At 42.9% G+C, this 20,884-nt stretch overlaps 1 protein-coding gene across 1 annotated transcript; it reads right to left on the reverse strand.

Moving 5' to 3' along the window:
* Positions 1–18,756: 18,756 nt before the first annotated feature.
* Positions 18,757–19,626, reverse strand: LOC112248639 (abnormal spindle-like microcephaly-associated protein homolog). The gene is made up of 2 exons (XM_024417872.1): positions 19,251–19,626; positions 18,757–19,018 (listed from the first exon to the last, which is right to left on the reverse strand). Exons 1-2 carry the CDS (start codon positions 19,296–19,298, stop codon positions 18,836–18,838), a joined length of 231 nt encoding a protein of 76 aa, XP_024273640.1. The 5' UTR covers positions 19,299–19,626; the 3' UTR covers positions 18,757–18,835.
* Positions 19,627–20,884: the final 1,258 nt, after the last annotated feature.

Here is a 20,884-nt window from a genome sequence, read left to right on the forward strand (position 1 = left end):
CAGAAAGTTGGAGTAGACCATCACCGCAGTGAGGCCCCGGTGTTCGCACCGGGGGACCGGGTCTGGCTCTCGAACCGGAACCTGCCCCTCCACCTGCCCTGTCGGAAGCTGGGTCCGCGGTTTGTCGGGCCATTTAAAATCCTGAGGAGAGTGAACGAGGTGTGTTATAGGTTACAGCTTCCCCCCGATTATCGCATTAACCCCTCGTTCCATATGTCTCTCCTCAGGTCGGTGGTGGCTGGCCTGCTCCAGGAAGCTGAGGTGCCGGGAGGTTCCTCCGCCCCCTCTGGACATCGAGGGGGCTCCGGCATACTCTGTTTGTTCCATCCTGGATTCGAGACGTCAGGCGAGGGGCCTTCAGTACCTCGTGGACTGGGAGGGGTACGGTCCGGAGGAGAGATGCTGGGTTCCGGGGGAGGACATGTTAGATCCTTCCCTGCTGCGAGAGTTCCACCGTCTCCATCCGGATCGCCCTGCGCCTCGTCCTCCGGGTTGTCCCCGAGGCCGGTGTCGATGCGCGGCTCAGGCAGGGGGGGGTACTGTCACAACTTCTGCCGATGTCGATGCCCCTCCTTGTTCGGGTGGTGTTCGGCGGTCGACGTCGCCGGTCTTCTAGCCATCACCGATCCATTTTTAATTTTCCATTTGTCTTGTCTTGTTTTCCCACACACCTGGTTCTAATTTCCCTGTGTTGTGTATTTAACCCTCTGTTTCCCTCATGTCTTTGTGTGGTATTGTTTATTCTGTTTCATGTATTGCACACGTTAGTCTGTTGCGCTGGTTTATGTTAACCGTGTTGTTATTTCGTGTTCACTTTGCCGTGTGTTTTTGGTTCACCAAAATAAAAGGCTCCATTGGCTACACCCTATCTGCTCTCCTGCATCTGACTCCCTTACAACCATTTACGCATACCTGTCAACAGGACACTACATAAAGTGTAAATAAATAGGTTCTTAACATTCTGCTGATTTATGAAGGTTCTCTCATGATTCACAGGTTAGTGTAGGGTGTAAGAGGATTTTAAATGGACCTGCTAAACTTGTGTGTATGTATGCCAGAACCAAGATGATTTGGAGTAGTCCAACCTGAGACTACCTCACCAGGTATTCCTCTACTGTTCTCATGCTGGAGACCAGGGCTTGATTACAACATGTTACAATGGTGCCAACATTTTGTGGCTGATCTTTCAGCGGGGAAGTGGGTGAATGTGTCAAAGACCTGACTGGGCCCAGCACCACAAGGTATGGTTCGTTATTTTTCATCGGCATGTTTGTGTACTGAGGGACATGTAACTTGGTTCCAGAACACTTTCAATTTCTTTAGGTTGGAGGCTTTCATCGAGGTAAGTATTTCTTGGTGTAACGTCATCCCCAGGATATTGCACACACAGCACATATAACCCTGGGATATCAACCATTCAAAGTTGGCCTTAGTAGGAGTGACCTTACTGAGTAAAGAATTTGTCATCGTCATTACTTAAGTCAAAAAGTCATCATTATTGCTAAACCCTGCCCATTTCCACAATTTACCTACTTAAGATTTGATTTTAAGCATAACCCTAACTAATGAAGGCCAAGTTTGATGTGTTGGTCCACAAGATCTTCCATGCAGTTGGGCGGAAGTGTCTGGGAACAAGATTAGGTGTAATCACTTTAGAGCGTATGCCATCCTTCAGCGCAACATCTCACCCTTTATAAAGCACGTTTATATCATATGTCACATTTGACATTGGTGATTGTCATTTATGAACCCTATATAAACATGACATAAGTCATAAGCCATCAAACACACTGTCCACTTGTGACAACCAGCCCCATCGAAGGGTTGGTTGTCACACGGTATGGGGTTGGTTGTCACAATGTTTGCTAGTAGCTTATTCCATTGCAACCGGAAATTAAGCAATATAGCATAAAGTCTTAGAAATAGCCAAGCCTTTCTTTGATTTAACCATATTCCTTAAATTCAGCATTTAATGCTTTGAAAACAACATATTACATTTTGAGTTTGTGTGGGTGTTTGACAGAAAGAACATGTGTGTGAGAGAGAGAAGCAACAAACTCAGATGGCACAGATACCTCTGCCCAACAGATGTGTACATGATGAATCAGGAAGATGCAGTTTATAGATTGCAGATGTATTTAGAATAACTACATTCTCATTTCTACAGTTCTACTGTTAAGGTTTTCTTCTTCCTTATCTTCTGAAGAGGAGGTGTAGCAGGGATCGGACCAAAATGCAGCGTGGTTATCTTCATACATCTTTAATAAAGATAATGACGAACAATACAAAAAACGTAACGTGAAAAACCAAAACAGCCCTATTTGGTGCAAACAAACACAGAGACAGGAACAATCACCCACGAAACACTCAAAGAATATGGCTGTTTATAAGTCGGCCAGGCATCAACATTCTATCCTAATGTCTCGGCAACATCTCCCACTCCAAACACTCTCCACACTAAAATATTCCTAACACATTTTGATATGGTGGCCAAAGGTGTTAGTGTTTACTGGGAAGGGAGATCTTTATAGTAAACAATATGGTTATAATGGAGTTGATAGTGACAACCAACCCCACATTTCATGTGACAACCATCCCCCCCCAATCCTAATAAAGATGCAATTTACCACATGGCTTGACTTAGCACCTCAGACATATCCCGCTGGGCATAGACGTCAGTTCAACGTCTACTGTAGCTTTGATTTACATTTTACATTCAATGTGAAATCAACCAAATATGTCACCCTGTCATTGGATTTAGGTTAAGTTAGGTTTAAAAAATATAAAATTCCCTTGCTGATCTAATCAGTTTTCCACATTGATTCAACATCGTCAAATAAAATTTGGGGGTTGAAATGATGTGGAAACGACATTGATTCAACTGGTTTTTGCTAGGTTGGAGGTTTGGAATGTAGCTCTCCCTTTCCTCTTTTCAACAAACGTAATGTTTCCTGTATGCTCCCAATATTATAATATCATGATAAACAAAATTCTGACAATTGAGCCATTTGAAATTTCTGATATTTTCCTAAACATTTCTATTTTAAATTGCTCAGTTGTCAGATTTTTTATTAATCACAAACAGAAAAGTAGTTGTTTATCTGTTTTATTCACACACATTACTTCCTTAAGGGTCCAAGACAAAATGGCAGATTTATTATAATTACAAATCAAATGTCAATGGCTGTTGGCCTATGGCATTCTAGTGTTTACATATACTGGTCCGCTCCAGTTTGCTGCTGAGCTTGCTCCTTGCTTCAACTATTAGTGAAGACGTCAGCGAGATGACTCCATTTTGTGACAAGCCCATACAGTAACTCCCTATAGACTGAGATCTCCCATGGAGTGTGCGGCACCATTTTGTGATGTAATTTAGAGCTTTGTCGTTCTCTTGTTCACAAATTCCTTGCTCTGACACATGGATCGCTTCAGGTGTAAATGTAATAATATCTTTCAGGATGGTGGGCGGTGGTGGAGGTGTCAGGAGTTGATTAACTGTTTGTAAACACTTACTGTGTTTGCTTAAATACATCATCATAATCCTGTGCAAATGTACATGTAAACTTTATGCCAAAGAAAGGTTATAGAGAATACATATTACTATTGTGTCATAGATCTAGTAAAAACCCTATCACATCCCAGTCATTTAGCATTTAAAACAGTACAGTATACAATGTAGTATTGGTGTGCTGCCAGAGTGATAAAGTTTTGTGGCTGGGGTAAGTGACAAGTCTTCCTTTCAGCCCCATGTGAGGCATTCAATACATGATTCATGTGCAAAGTTATTAAGTACCGCAAGAGAATCAGACACAGAAATCATTTAATTCCCTCTCAGCAGCGCAGAGCCCACTCTCAAGTAATGAAGACTTATTACAGGGGTTACTCGACCATATGAAAGGCCTCTCTCTCACGCAGGAATTAACCCTTTAGAACCTACGGCGACCGTCAGCGGCCTTCCTTTAAATTACTATAGTGGCCGCGAACGGCCTTGCATTTCTAAAAAGAATATCTGTGTCAATATCTCAAAACTAAACTTGCTAACAACCTGTTGTCGTATTCACATGGCTGATGTCATCAACCAGAAACCGGAAACACGGCACGCTGTCATTTCGCTTTTAAAAGTAAAAATCACTTAATTACTAAAAATGACTGCTCCGAAGCGGCCACAACTTTTCACTCTGAAAGAGGCTGTATCTATTTTGGTTTATGATAGGGATTCGGACATGTCCTTGCACTCTGAAAGCGATGAGTGAAATAAGGAAACAGCAGATATATGTTTGGTGGTGTTGTTTGATGCTGTGAAACTTGGGGAATAGCAAATCCATCAGTGTTGGAACAGGAGCTTGAATGATTGCTCTCTGTCTCATGGAAATAGTTGCAGTGTTTATCTGTATATAGGCAAATTAAAATCAAACACATTTTTGTTGGTCACATATACATATTCAGTAGATGTTATTACGGGTGTAGGGAAATGCTAGTCAGCTAACTAGTTGCTTTTTTAATCTTGTTTCTACCAGTGTAATTCATATGGAAATGGACCAAGCTTCTTGCTATAGCAGCTAGCTTGATGTAGCTAGCTAGTCTCCCAGGCAAGAAAAGTTGTGTGTGGCAGTAAATTTGGGGTGCACTTTGCCTACCGTCAATCTCAGCTGTCACTTTCACTAGCTAGCCATACAGACAACCAGCTAACTACCCACCAAAATGGAGATTACAGTAATTAGTATTTACGTACGGTATCTGTTGGGCTTAGGTCATGATGTGTCATGTTTGCTAGGTAGCTACATATATTCATAGGCTATATATTGCCGAATATCCCTATTGTCTGGCACAATGGACGCATGATAATACCTAAGAAAAACCTAGGGGTAAAACCCGGGAATGGTTCCAATAGTTTTTTCACCATTCATTTTTGTGTCTGGCTTTTTACGTAGGCTTACCCTGGAGTAACGTTTTGATAACCATGTAATTTTCTCTCGGACAAGGTGAGTTTTATCAATGCATTCGCATCAATTTACAAAAGAATTAATTGAAATGCTAATGAGCAACAGAGAAGACATCCTTCAAGACCATAAATTCCCGCAGGAAGTTATTTCTAGCAGACACTGTCAGCTAACGTTCACCGGCGCAATCGGAGACTTTCTTTGTCCAATCCATGAACTTCTTACATCCCCTTTCTCTGTCTTAGCTGGTTAGAAGAGCAATAGACCACAACATCCTTTTGTTTAACTTAGAATAGATAGTTCTTTGTACAGTATGTCGACTTTGGTGTCTATTTCAGACCTTTGGCATTCTTCAAGGATAAGCATAAGAACATCTGAGCTATCTTTGTTGCAGGTGCAAGGTAACAGTTGAATAAGATGAGAAAAACAAGAAACCCACACACTACTCTTTATTAAGCTTTACGTATTAGCCTCAAGGCCTTCATTAGAGCTTTTGTGAGTGTTTATAATTTGCACCCACATTGCTCCACCCACATCCGTTCAATGCATCGAATGGGGTTGTGGTCAAGGGAAAATAAGCAAGTGATACCAAATATAACAATGTGCATTTCATAAGTATTCTAATAAAGTGGCTACATAAAACATATTGTAGCAACCCACACAGACAGTGTGTTATGTGTTATACTGTTCGTTGGTTTTGTTGTACTTACCAGTACCCAGTGTTTGCGGGGTCCGACATGCCAATCAACCTGCTCTCTGCCAAGCATGGGATTGCCTGGAATGCGGTGGTGGTTGGTGGAGCGGCGGGGGCATCGCAAGTTTAACGCCATGTTCAGCCAATGTTCTCTCTCTTACGTCTAGTCTTCACAAGATATGGTCAAGATATGATATGGTTGTTTTCTACGGGTATCCGTCATTTATTTGGCAAGGGCTATGGCCAAACAGTAGTGTGGAGTTGAGTTAATAAACCCTGAATTCGTAAACTCAATCCTCATCTTGACTTTCTCTATGCCACAACATCTAACAAGTAGAAATGTCATGTTTTTGGTCATTAAAATGTACTGACTAGATAATCCCTGTCGTTTCTCCTGATTTAACTTTTATGTTCACTAATTCTCTGTTTGAGAGAACGAGAGGTTTTACCTACATAACACAGCCCACATGGACATTTAATAATGTAAATAACATGGGTGGTAGAACACGTAATAATGTAATTTATATGGAACTGTTTTCCTGTATGTGGGTGGCAGAAATATTCACACTTCATCATATTGTTGCACTGTGCGCAACCTCTGCATTTATAGCTACCATTCGGAAGAGCGTGTAAACGAGCCAGGATCATTTGCTTTAGTGGCTGGCAGTTGGCATGGACCAATTTGTCACGTAAATTGCGACCTTTCTTAATACAATAAGTGGTGGGTTCTTAAATTGAGCTGGCAAAGCTGGGTCCAATGATAAAACACGGCAATGGGTTTTGCTTGTGAAAGCTTGAGCTGACAATGACTTGGTGATAAAAACCTAAAAGCTAGCATTCCATATAGACAAGATGTGGTGAGTGTGACCCGAGATAGTCTGGAAGAGTTTTTAGAACAATGCCTCATTGTCTCATCTTCCTGGCATCTTGGAAACTAAGTCAAGTTGGAAATAAAACAACATCCCATGCAGATAACCAGGAGATGGACCAAGGTGACTTGTGGGAAGGGTATAAATGGCTGACTAAGCTTTTTTTAGGGCCTGTATAGAGTTGTGTGGTCAACGCTTTCATTGTTGCAATAATTAATCAATGTTAAATAAAAATTATTGTTGGAATAAAGTCTCTCTCAGTACTGGAATTTCCACAACAGTTTTGGCAACGAGGAGGATCTCTGCAACTTCACCTGTTGACCGCTCCTGAAGATCTGGGTAAACTGTGCACAGGGAATCCTGAAATTGGGATCTCGGGGAAACCACACCCCAAAGGAGAAGCTGGACCCTCCTAAGATGCAGGAAGCGGGCACGGATGGATACCAGATCTTGAACATAGTGCTGAGAGAGGTGAGCTTGGACAATCTATCAATAAGTGATGAAAAAAACTATACAAATAAATAAATAAATAACAAAAGCCCCTGTCAAGGGTACGCTCAGAGCGAGGTCTTCCTTAAGAGGGCCACAGCTGAGGTAACTAGCAGGACTGAGTTGAGTTGATAAGAGTGTTCTTAAGTGAGGTATCCTTGGGCATGATTGATAATTAGCCATTTGGGGGCAACCAAAAGTCCAGATCCGTGGTACTGGGTTGATCACAGTAGGACTGGTGGCGTTAATGTGTAGAGCGAGAGACTAGAGCGCAGGTGACGCCTTACAAGGGCACCTGGCATGGTGAATTTCAAATGATGTGTATGTAGTTGATTAAATGTTTTGTTGATGAAGTAAAACAAGTATGCCCTTGGTTATTATTGTTAGTTGTTATTGTTATTCCTGGTTAGATAATAACTTGTTTTGGGACCACTAGTTAGGCAATATTTTGATAATGGTATGGTTTTCCCTGGTCATATAGAGAGGGTTTACAATCTAGAAGCAGTGCTAACAATTTTTTTTAAATGTACTGTCTCATTCCCTGTGTTTGTGTTTTCTGTGAGTATGTGAGTGAAGGAGCTGGAACCATGGGAGCACACGGTAGGTAGCGAAGGATACGGAATTCCAGATGCCCCAAAGGGGGCCCTGAATGTTATGGCAGATAAACAGGGAAATAATATTCTGGACCAGGTCCAATTGAGGCTTTCTTTTGACAGGGACAGTGAGTGTGAGGATGTTAGGGAAAGACTGACAGAGTATGAAGGGACCAAAAAAGGTGAAAAGGAGAAGATAGATTCGGTAAGTTCAGAAAATGGGAAAGAGGCAGAAAGGTGTACACAGGGGCCTCCCGGGTGGCGCTGTGGTTAAGGGCGCTGTACTGCAGCGCTAGCTGTGCCACCAGAGACTCTGGGTCCGCGCCCAGGCTCTGTCGTAACCAGCCGAGACCGGGAGGTCCGTGGGGCGACGCACAATTGGCCTAGCGTCGTCCGGGTTAGGGAGGGTTTGGCCGGTAGGAAAATCCTTGTCTCATCACGCACCAGCGACTCCTGTGGCGGGCGGGGCACAGTGCGTGCTAACCAAGGTTGCCAGGTGCAAGGTGTTTCCTCCGACACATTGGTGCAGCTGGCTTCCGGGTTGGATGGCGCTGTGTTAAGAAGCAGTGCGGCTTGGTTGGGTTGTGTATCGGAGGACGCATGACTTTCAATCTTTGTATCTCCCAAACCCGTACGGGAGTTGTAGTGATGAGACAAGATAGTAGCTACTAAAACAATTGGATACCACGAAATTGGGGAGAAAAGGGGATAAAACTCAAACACAAAGAAGAAGAGAAAAAAAAGAAAGGCGTACGCAGAGACAGGACCCATTTCGAGGAAAGCCCCAACAAAATATGGTAGGACAGACTGAGGAAGAAGGGAAAACAGACAAAGATGAGACAGTGAGAAAGAAGAGGAAGACGAAGAGAGAGATTTTCCCACCTCAATTTTCTTCTTCTAATTTCTACCCAGTCGACCGTCCTCCCCCGCCTCTGCCTGATAACAACCTAGTGGATGCCTTAGCTCTGCACTCCACTGCACCTCCTTCCCCAACTCTGTTCCTCCCCTCTCATATGAATCTCCCCTAGCAGCAGCGGTGGACCAACTGCTCTCTGAACTGGCCATTCTGGGTGGAATATCAACTCCAAAACCAACCAGAAAGGGTGCTGCTGGAGGAGCCAGAGCAGAATGTAGGAAGAGCAACAACCTCTTCTCACAATAACTACCTCTAGCCAGCCCGTTGGAGGATGATGACGACAACAGTGATACATCCTCCCAGAATGGAGCAGCAGCTCCCCTACTCTCTTCCCCTCCACTTAAGAGCCATCTGCGAAGGAAGATAGACCTGCCGACACCCTTACCATATGATCTAGCACCAGATATGTATCAAAGGTACCCTCTGATTGCATGTCCAAACCCTCAGCCACGACCAGCTGCAGGCCACACTGATTTGGCTGCCTGGCAACCAATATTATACCCAGAGGTCATTGAGACATGATGAAATTAAAGACATGTTGAGGATCTGCCTGACCCCAGCAAAGATGCGGTAAAGTTTGCAGCAGAAATGAGGGTTCTATCAGGACAGGACCAGCCATCTGCAGCTGAGATAGCCCATATCTGTAAGAAGAAACTGGGGCTCAGGTGGGCTGATGTAGAAGGGGACTTTGAGGCCTCCCGGGTGGCGCAGTGGTCTAGGGCACTGCATCGCAGGTGCTAGCTGTGCCACCAGAGACTCTGGGTTTGAGCCCAGGCTCTGTTGCAGCCGGCCGCGACCTTTGAGGTCCATGGGGCGACGCACAATTGGCCTAGCGTCGTCCAGGTTAGGGAGGGTTTCGCCGGTAGGGATATCCTTGTCTCATAGCGCAGGTCGCCAGATGCACGGTGTTTCCTCCAACACATTGGTGCGGCTGGCTTCCGGGTTGGACGCGCACTGTGTTAAGAAGCAGTGTGGCTTGGTTGGGTTGTGTTTCGGAGGATGCATGGCTTTTGACCTTGGTCTCTCCCGAGCCCGTACGGGGGTTGTAGCGATGAGACAAGCTAGTAACTACTAACAATTGGATACCACGAAATTGGGGAGAAAAGGGAGTAACATTTTAAAAATACATTTAAACTGTTGGACTTTGATTACAATGATGAGAATGGCTTATATCAGGACCAACTGGTGGCCATGTTGGGAAGAATAGGAGAACTGTATCCCGCCAAGACTGATTGGACGGACATCCATCAGATAATACACCATAAAGAAGGATGATAGCCTGGAAGCGTATCGAAGGAGACTGGAAACCTGTTTCAGGTTGCACAGCGGCATCAGACCAAATTACCTGGCATGTGGAAATCTTTTGAAGGACGCCCTGGTGAGGGGTCTGACACCATACTTAGAGAAAGTGGCGAGAACCACCTGTATCAGTTGGGAAACTGAACCCCTGGCCACTGTGGTACAATATTGCAAACATGCTGAGCGACAACAATGTGCTCAGAAGGAAGAAAATTAAAAAGAAGAAAGAGTGAAGACTGAAATTGCATTCTACCAGGGCCAGGTGCCTGCTGGAGTGCGAGGTGGTGGAGGTGGAAAAAAAAAACAACTTGGAAGTTGCTTCACCTATGGCAAGCCAGGCCATTTCGGTGCACAATGTAATCAAGCCCAGTTGATGGGAAGAGGCAGGGGCAGACCAATAGGCAGAGGAGCCCCAAGGGGGCCCCTCGAGGAGGAGGTCCACCAGGAGGAAAGGACTGTGGTATCCCCCTGCTCAACAGCCATGGCAGCCGCCACCCAACCAATGGCCAGGGCCACCCCCAAATGGGGGCCCTTCGCCCCAGTGGGGACCACAAGGGAGCCCTCAAGGCAGAGGCCAATCTGGGCAATGACAGAAGGCCCACCTACACAGACAACCCTGTACAATCCAGGACAAGAGCAGGAGGAATAATATTGACATGGAGAGACAGGGACAGGTGAGGTAGAATCATCAGGGCAACCAGAGCATTTGTTTTTAAAGAGCCATACCCTTACTCAAACTGAGCCAACAGTAGAGGCTTGTGTCAATGGTGAGTCAATAATATTTATTGTGGATACTGGGGCGGCAATGTCTGTGATTAACTATGAGGCTATGATGAAACCGCCCAGACTGTTGGCCTCGGGTCTCCCTTTCAGGGAACATGTAACCATGCCCCTGCATGTCTCTTTTTGTGAGGAGAAATATCAGCGTCAATTACTCTACTCTGACGACTGCCCAGTCAACCTGATGGGAAGGGACCTACTATGTAAATTGGGTATTAATATAACCAATGGCCAAACTAGCCTCACTGTGATACATGAGGAAGAGGAGGAGAGGGAGCAATTGATGCTGGTGTCTGAATATTGTGACTGGTATTATGCATGGAACATTAATAATGAGGTGCCCAATGTTGCTCGTGTTTTCGCAATGGCCAAAACCCATTCGGTCCACGAGGGCAGTTTAATTTCTGAAGCAGGCTTACATTGTACCTCCCGTTTCTCATGATTGACAAGAGACCTGAGATATGAGAACAAATGGCTGTTAGAAAGTGTAGCGCCAGAATCAGTACAGTGTGAGGGTCTGTACTGGAGCAGCGACTTCTGTGCCTTAGGGGTTATTTTAACCCCTGCACCGAAGGTGCTCTACATGTTTGAAGCAAAATCACACAGAGTTGAGTGGGCAGATACTGGGTTTTGGATGAAGGGGCTGGTAAATGCTATTGATTGGGAAATGCGTCCAAATGGGCCAACTTATTCACCCAGCACTATCGTTTTGTTGCTCATTGTTGCCCGTTTTTACTCAGACACATCAGTTGATAGGGGTGTGCATGGACTGGACCAACCCTCATTTGTCACCAACATCATGCTTTTGAGTGAGCACTCACCCCTCTTGAGAGGGGTCACTGATTGCCTATGGGCGAGGGACAAGTACAGATGTGCTCAAATTTGTTGGTACCCCTCCACAAAAAAAACGAAGAATGCACAATTTTCTCTGAAATAACTAGCATCCACCATCGTTTAATCAATATTTAATAGAAATGAGACTTTGCTTTAGATTTTTTTTATTCAAAATAATATTGCATATAATAAAGCAAATGAAAATGGCATGGACAAAAATGATGGGACCCATAACCTAATATTTTGTTGCACAACCTTTAGAGGCAATCACTAAAATCAAGTTTTCTGTAGCTTTAAATGAGACTTCTGCACCTGTTAACAGGAAGTTTGGCCCACTCTTCCTGAGCAAACTGCTCCAGCTGTCTCAGGTTGGATGGGTACCTTCTCCAGACTGCAAGTTTCAGCTCTTTCGATAGATGTTGGATAGGATTCAGATCAGGACTCATTGAAGGCTACTTCAGAATAGTCCAATGTTTTGTTCTTATCCATTCTTGGATGATTTTTTATCTGTGTGTTTTGGGTCAGAAAAGCAATAGATTAAATTGCTTACCTTTGATGATCTTCGGATGTTTGCACTCACGAGACTCCCAGTTACTCAATAAATGTTCCTTTTGTTCCATAAAGATTATTTTTATATCCGAAATACCTCCATTTGTTTGGCGCGTTATGTTCAGAAATCCACAGGAAAGAGCGACAACGCAGACGAAAATTCCAAATAATATCCGTAATGTCCACAGAAACATGTCAAACATTTTTTATAATCAATCCTCGGGTTGTTTTTAAAATATATAATCGATAATATATCAACCTCAACGGTCTTGTTCAGTAGGAGAGGGAAAGGAAATGGCTGTCCGAACTCTGTTGCGCGAGCAAAACTCATGTGACCACCTAACGCAATGTTATCTTTCTGGCTTATTTTTCTAAATAAAAGCCTGAAACCATACATTTCCAGTAATCTAATAATTTCAACCTGTTGCATAAATTTTGTAAAAACAAACATGTTGTTTAACAAATCTAAAACCTTTTAAAAAATTGGTGGTGTTTCATCAGCGTAATAGTCAAACTAACTTCTTCCCACTCTTAGCTACAATGTTGGCATGCCCCAAAGGTCAATACTGTTCAGATCATACATTAATGATCTTATTTCTGTCTGTACAGGGTCTGAAGTTTCAATGTATGCAGATGATACAGTGATATATGCTTTCATAGATTAAATGGTGGCTCTAACCTCCTCTTCTGTTATTGTACAGTCTAGGTCCTCTACCTGGCTATCTAATAATCTAGGTCATTTTATACCAGAGAAAGTATCTATTTCAATGGGACTCGCTGAACAGGAGGATGTATATAAATCTTCATAAAAACATGAAACACACTGTTTATCTTTTTGGATGAGGGTGCCCTTTTATTGCCCTTCTTAATTGCTGGGATTACATTAGAAGTGTTCTGCATTTTTAGATGTCTTTCTAGTAGCCTGCCTGTCTCCTCACCTCCCTCATAAAAACTGTTTCTAAGCCTAAACAGTGCATATTCTGCATTTTTGTTTTACATTTCGTTCAACTGAAATGTGATATCTGTGAAATGTCTTGCCAAATCCCTTTCCAAGACACATACAGTATCTCAGTTTCTAATCTTTTTACTGCTTCAGCCCCTTCTCTCTTCTTTTTGAATGCATATGCTATTATTTTCCCTCTAGTATATGCTTTAGAGGTTACCCATACTGTGGAAATCCTTTCAGTTAAGCTGATGTTGATCTCCAAAAAAGGATCTACGATCATCTGCTAGTGATTGAGTCTAAATCTACCCTTCCTCACATTTTCAGAGTATATATCAACATGTAACTCTACTATAGCATGATCTGTGAAGGTGATGGGCCCAATCTTGCAATCAATCACATTATCAACCATGAAATTAGATATCAAGAAGGAATCTATTATGGAGTGTGTCTTGTGACAGTGGGTGAAAAAAGCATATTCTTTACCATTCTTAATCTCCATGTCTGTAAGGCCCATATCTTCTGCTAGCATACAGTGGGGCAAAAATGTATTTAGTCAGCCACCAATTGTGCAAGTGGGAGAACTTGCACAATTGGTGGCTGACTAAATACTTTTTTGCGCCACTGTATGTATTGCAGGTCTATCCTTTGGCATGGAGTTACCTGTAAATGTACTTCTATCAATCATATTGTCCATCACTTGGTTAAAGTCTCCAGCAAGGACAATCTGCCACTCCATATTTCCCAGTAAAATGTTGACCTCATGAAAAAAAATGTGGGTCCTCCTTCTTAGGAGCATATATGTTGCATAACACTACCTTAATCCCATTTATGTAACACTCTGATGTTTCACCTGTCTTTGTGCTTATCTCCACCCCCCTCCAGGTGTAGCCTGTCTTCCTCATTATCCCCAGTGTATTTATACATGTGTTCTGTTTGTCTGTTAACAGTTTGTTTTGTTTGTCAAGCCTACCAGCATTTTTCCACATGCTCCTGTCTTGTTCTCGTTCCTGTTTTCTAGTTTCCCCGATTTTACCATTCTGCCTGCCCCGACCCTGAGCCTGCCTGCCTTTCTGTACCTTGTCTCACAACCCTGGATTTTTGACCTCTGCCTGCCCTGACCCCGAGACGGCCTGCCATTCTGTACCTTATGGACTCCGAGCTGGAATACTGACCTCTGCCTGCCCTTGACCTATCATTTTGCCTGCCCCGTTCCAGTAATAAACTTTTGTTAATCCGACACTGTCTGTATCTGGGTCTTCTCCTGAAACGTGATAATTTATAAGAGCCTCAATGCAGATAAGCCTGCCAAACTCAGTGTTGCTTCAATATTACAAAATTGAATATTTTGCTTATCAGAATAATACATGAGCTATGATAAACTTTTGCAACCCAGCCTCTAAATTTCAGTGCTTCTGTATCTGTTAAATGTGATTCATGTTTGAACACAATATCCACCTGATTTGATTTTAAATATGTAAAAATATCACTTGGTTACCACAACAATTTCTGTTCCAAGAAATGATGTTTACATAACCATCAGCCATTTTTGCTCTGAGTTGTAATTATAGTTAAGTGTACCATTTAACACGTGACAACTCTAATGAACATCATTATATAATATATGCTGCTGCTGTACAATAAAACAGTGCAAATAAATTTAGAAAACCAATCCCAAAATAAAACAAAGAAACTAGGAATCATCACAGAACTGTTTTTGATGCTGCAGAAGATACCCTGCAGCCTCAACTCAAAATTCCTTACGCTTACGCTTAAATTCCTTAAGGCGCTTAAATTCCTTAAGGCGCTTAAGGATCAGCCACTTTTTTTCCATTTTCACCTAAAATGACATACCCAAATCTAACTGCCTGTAGCTCAGGCCCTGAAGCAGGGATATGCATATTCTTGGTACCATTTAAAAGGAAACACTTTGAAGTTTGTGGAAATGTGAAAGGAATGTAGAATAATATAACACATTAGATCTGGTAAAAGATAATACACAGAAGAAAAACAAAAAAACATGTATTTTTTTGTACCATCATCTCTGGAATGCCATAATATATTATTCCAGCCCAGGTGCAATTTAGATTTTGGCCACTAGATGGAAGCTGTGTATGTGCAAATTTTCCTACTGATCCAATGAACCATTGCATTTCTGTTCAAAATGTTGTATCAAGACTGCCCAAATGTGCCTTGAAAACTGTGCACTCTCCTCAAACAATAGCATGATATTATGTCACTGTAATAGCTACTGTAAATTGGACAGTGCAGTTAGATTAACAATAATTTAAGCTTTCTGCCAATATCAAATATGTCTGTCCTGGGAAATCTTCTTGTTCCTTACAACCTCATGATAATCGCATTAGCCTACGTTAGCTCAACCGTCCCGCAGGGGACCCACCAATCCTGAAGATGTTTTAAAGTGGCAAAAGAAAAGGGTGGTGTTTAGTGGGAAGGCCGCCAGCTGTCTTTTTTCCCAGACCTGTCCAAGGAACTGGAAATGAAGATAAAAAAAATGTTGCTGCGGCGAAGAAACAACTACACGATAATAAGGTCAGGCTACAACTACACTGGCATTCCCAGCGACCCTGCTCTTTACTTGGATGGGAATGATAATTATGTTCAAAGGCAGTGTTGAGGCAGAGAGATTCTTGCTAGACCACATTGTTTAGCCTAGATAAAGAAGATGGAACAAGGTAAAATACAAGTTCAATTAAATGCCGTTTATAATACAAATTAAGGTAGCCTATGTATTTGCGGGACTATGGTGAGTGTTGCTAATATAGCCTAACCTTTTAAGTACCTTGTTCCGGGCTCTAGATTATAGGAAGTGGATGAGAACTGTTCTCGGGGGCCCATTCTAATCAGACATGGTTAAGCTGCGATGGGTTCGTTCAATTTCGAATTCGTGCCAGTTGTCAAATCCTTCTGAGACTATTTTCTTCACACACAAGATTAGTCCACAGCCAGCCTCACTCCCCTCTTTCAGATTAACCAATCTCACCTACTTTTGTTCTGATGTTCTTCGACACGACACAATATGATTCCACAATATGTCCACCTTCTCCAGACCGGAGAGGGCATCCTCCAATGTCGAAATCCGTCCCTCTGCCCCATCCATCCGCTCTTGCATTGCATCAACTTTTTCCTTTAGCTCAGTAGTTGTTGTTTTTAATCGTACATAGACATCGGATGCAACACTCAACAAAGTCTTATTCACCTTTCCCATTTGCTCAAATATGTCCTTCAGATTGACCTGTTTATCCATGTCTTGGTGTGGGGATTCAGGAGGACTTGCTGTTTGTTTGCTAGTTGATGTGGTCTTCTGTGAATACAGCGTGTGAGCTTGAAGAAGTTCTGAGCGTGTCGACATTAACGGCACTTTATATTAAACTGTACTTCAAATCAATACATTAAACACAAAAATGAAAGTGTATGCTGTTGCATTTCAACATTTACATGTGGGTTTTAAGAGCTATCTGAAGTCCTGCCATCTTTTTCGGTGGTCCCACGTGACTCAAATGACTCTTAACCATCATAAATTACACTTGACCCCTCAGTGGCGATATTAGCATGTAAATCTTGGTGCGGCAAACTAGTGGCATGCCAGCAAAGCCACTACACAACCCAACACTCAACCATACATTCATTGCACTATAACAGTGACGAACAGTTCCCACAAATTGTTAGGGCCTACTTAAAGCTGTCCCAACAACAGATATGTATTTTCAGCACCACGGAGGGAATCCTTACCACAGCTACACCTGGCTATCAGCAGAGCCTTGTCTGGCAGCAAAACAGTTCATTCAGCCTCATCTACAGCATTTTTTTAAAACATGGCTGATTTGCTTAAACAAATGTGGTTTCTACTGACAATTAAGATGTACAAACTATGGCAACAACGAGTGGATAAGAGGCAATCCGAGTCAGGATGGATGTAGTCAATATAACTGTTGTCCAGCAATTTTGAAATGTACAGCGACAGAATTCAGAACAAGGACCATTCTTACAGTATTACACCAAGTCAGAACAGTAGGATAATTAAAGAGGGCATATAAGCAGACAATATTTAATGGTTACATTTCTCTAAAACAGGCTATAGGCTACATGTGCACCACCAAGATAGAACCGTAGGCTAAGATATGAGGAGGACAGGGACTAACTTATTAGGGTGAGGCACATGGGCTACTAACAGCTTACTACACAACATACACTTAGTATTACTTTCTTGGCTACAGTATACATATCTCCCTGGCACATTATGTCATACATGCAGCAGCATACAATACATTTTCGAACTCACCTTGTGATGTGCTCACTTGGAATGAGCTGGATGAACGTTCAAAATTATTTCCAAGTCGAAGCTAGTTTTTTTCCGAGTTCCCAGTTTTCTCAAACTCACTGAAGTCTGAGATTTCCCAGTTCCAAGTTTCCAGTAGTTTTGAATGCGGCAGAAATCATGCTGGATTGACATCATGGCCAATGTTCTCAAATTTTACCAATTGGATATCACGAAATTGGGGAGAAAAACAGGGTAAATAAATAAAAAGGATAAACATTCACATGCAACACCATGTACCAGAAGTTACGATCTTGTCTCATTGCTGCAACTCCCCTAAGGACTCAATGAAGGTCGAGAGCCAAGCCACACTGCTTCTTGACATACTGCTCGCTTAACCCGGAAGCCAGCCGCACCAATGTGTCAAAATGACGACCGAAGTCAGCTTGCAGGCACCCGGCCCGGAGTAGCTAGAGCATGATGAGACAAGGAAATCACGGCCGGCCAATCCCTCCCCTAACCCAGACGACGCTGGGCCAATTGTGCTCCATCCCATGGGTCTCCCACACTAGGCCGGCTGTGACACAGCCTGGATCAAACCCGAGGCTGCAGTCGCGCCTCAACACTCAATGTAAAATTTGCGTAAAATGTAAAATTTGTAAATGTAAAATTTCCAACTTGTTGTGTGATGTTTATGTCCAATGGCTGATGAGCACCGATATGTTTAATCTATAATTTCTCTTCATATGACAAGGGTTGAAAAGGATTTGCCAGTAGATTGTCGACTTCATTCATTATTGATGACTTCTTGTCTAGCTTGCCTTGATCAGTCCAATCAATGCTGCGGTAGATATAACGTGACTTGACATCATTTTATCTGTGGCCAATGACCTTGAGCCTTCTTGGATGGGCATTTCTAATGTAAGTCTATGGCAGCACCCAAGGGGCTTGAATTTTCGAGCTCTACCCATAGATTTTGCAGTGATGTAGTGTCCCGAGTGACAGAACACTGAGCCAATCACGGCACAACTAGAGACCACAGAAGCACTGAGCTAGGCTGAAACACCTGCATTTTGGAGCTCAAGAAAGCAAAAAAAAGAGACCTGTTTGCATGCGGCTGTCACACCAGCCTTCGCTTTGGCTCCCCATCCTGTCCAGCTCAGGCGTTCGGTGTCGCCGAACCTACTGCTGGCAAACGCCCTTCACTCATCAACCCCTGACTTGTCTCGTCATCATTACACACCTGGTTGTAATCCCCACTCTATCACTGTATATATATACAGTGCCTTGCGAAAGTATTCGGCCCCCTTGAACTTTGCCACATTTCAGGCTTCAAACATAAAGATATAAAACTGTATTTTTTTGTGAAGAATCAACAACAAGTGGGACACAATCATGAAGTGGAACGACATTTATTGGATATTTCAAACTTTTTCAACAAATCAAAAACTGAAAAATTGGGCGTGCAAAATTATTCAGCCCCTTTACTTTCAGTGCAGCAAACTCTCTCCAGAAGTTCAGTGAGGATCTCTGAATGATCCAATGTTGACCTAAATGACTAATGAGGATAAATACTTTTTAAAATAAAGTAATTATACTGATCATGATGTTGTGGTTGTTGTAGTAGTAGTGCCATACCAGAGCCCTGTTCTAGTTCTGCAGCAGGATGACCAGGAGAAAGCAGGCCTTAGTGAAGATGCTGCTTCCCTTGTCAGGCACCTTGTCTCCTGCCTTCTCCCTGTAGATCTGCAGCAGATCCAGCAGCATGTCCACAGAGTTCTCTACATCACACACCGCCTTGATTGTCTTGTCATACTGGTGGAGGGGGACACTCTTAAGGAAGGAAGTTAGCCACGAAGGCAGAGAATGTTCATGTTTAGTAAAAACAAATATATGAAACAAACATTTGACATTCTGAACAGGGCAATACATATCACATAAAGTGAAAGTAATAAGAATTATATATATTTTTTTACCTGTGTGGGATTGATATGGGCCTGGGTACAACACAACACAACACAGTGGCTGTATGAAAGCACTACAGGAATGTGGGAGGAGGACCCACCTTGGAGAGGTTGAGGAGGACCTGGATGGCACAGGTAATGAACCCCATGCAGGGGATGATCCATTTGTAGCTGCAGATGAGCGCCGAAGATGACCAGCGTGGCTCCGCTCATCACCAGACACTCACAACACTCCGGGGACAGCCAGTATGCACACACGCACACAATTCTTCTACTACCAATCAGTTTCCCTAACACAGAGTTCATCATATCAGTAGTCCAATAGCACCATCCAGTGTACTACTCTGGCTCACATAATTTGCTGCAACCATTCATATGGTAATGAGAAACATTTTATGTACACCAAGTGTACCAAACATTAGGAACACCTTCCTATATTGAGTTGCACCCCTTTTGCCTTCGTCGGGGCATGGACTTCGTCGGGGCATGGACTTCATCGGGGCATGGACTTCGTCGGGGCAAGGTGACGAAAGCATTCCACAGGGATACTGGTCCATGGGGTGGTGTGGTCTGCCCAACGCATCACAGGAGCAAACTACCTGGCCTCCAGGACACCTGCAGCACACAATGTCACAGGAAGGCCAAAAAGATTATCACGGACAACAACCACCTGAGCCACTGCCTGTTCACTCCGCTATCATCCAGAAGGCGAGGTCAGTACAGGTGCTTCAAAGCTGGGACTAAATAACAGCTTCTATCTCAAGGCCATCAGACTGTTAAATAGACATCACCGGTTATGTAACCTGCACATTAGAGGCTGCTGCCCTTTAAACATATTCTTGAAATCACTGGCCACTTTAATAATGGAACACTAGTCACTTTAATAATGTTTACATATTTTTGCTTTACTCATCTCATATGTATATACTGTATTCTATTCTACTGTATTTTAGTCTATGCCACTCTGACATTGCTCATCCTAATATTTATATATTCAATAATTCCATTATTTTACTTGTAGGTTTGTGTGTATTGTTGTGAATTGTTAGATATTACTGCACTGTTGAAGCTAGAAACACAAGCATTTTGCTACACCCGCAATACCATCTGCTAAGCATGTGTATGTGACCAATAAAATTTGATTTGAGGACCAAACAAAGACAGTGTTTCAATCTCGTTGTTTCTGAGACCACATTATAGAAGAGAAGTGATAGTTGGCCTCAGACAACAAAACACTGATCCAAGGTCAGTTGACTTCATCCATCCTAATAGGAACAGAACTTTATCTGTCATCTTAACTGATCCTAGATCAGTAGTTAAAGGTACAGTTGGAGTCAGAAAGGTTAAATACACCTTAGCCAAATACATTTAAACTCTGTTTTTCACAATTTCTGACATCTTCCAGACTCACATTAAGAATCTCCAATCCAAAATGAAATCAAGAATCGGCGTCCTATTTCGCAACAAAGCCTCCTTCACGATGTCATTTACAAAATATCCTCCAACACTCTACTCAGCAAATTGGATGTAGTCTATCACAGTGCCATCCGTTTTGTCACCAAAGCCCCATATACTACCCACCACTGTGACCTGTATGCTCTTGTTGGCTGGTCCTCACTACATATTCGTCGCCAAACCCACTGGCTCCAGGTCATCTTTAAGTATTTGTTAGGTAAACCCCTGCCTTATCTCAGCTCAATGCACACACACACACACACGGACACGGACACGCACA

The sequence above is a fragment of the Oncorhynchus tshawytscha genome, linkage group LG01, assembly GCF_018296145.1.
Source record: "Oncorhynchus tshawytscha isolate Ot180627B linkage group LG01, Otsh_v2.0, whole genome shotgun sequence".
NCBI classification, from domain to species: Eukaryota; Metazoa; Chordata; class Actinopteri; order Salmoniformes; family Salmonidae; genus Oncorhynchus; species Oncorhynchus tshawytscha.

What these genes read in the sequence shown, in the direction of transcription:
- LOC112248639 (XM_024417872.1), bottom strand. Translation starts at nt 19,298, where the DNA reads ATGGGGTTCATTACCTGTGCCATCCAGGTCCTCCTCAACCTCTCCAAG. An exon ending in TCCTCCTCAACCTCTCCAAG is followed by an intron (nt 19,019 to 19,250) that starts GTGGGTCCTCCT and finishes TCCTTCCTTAAG; the next exon opens with AGTGTCCCCCTCCACCAGTA.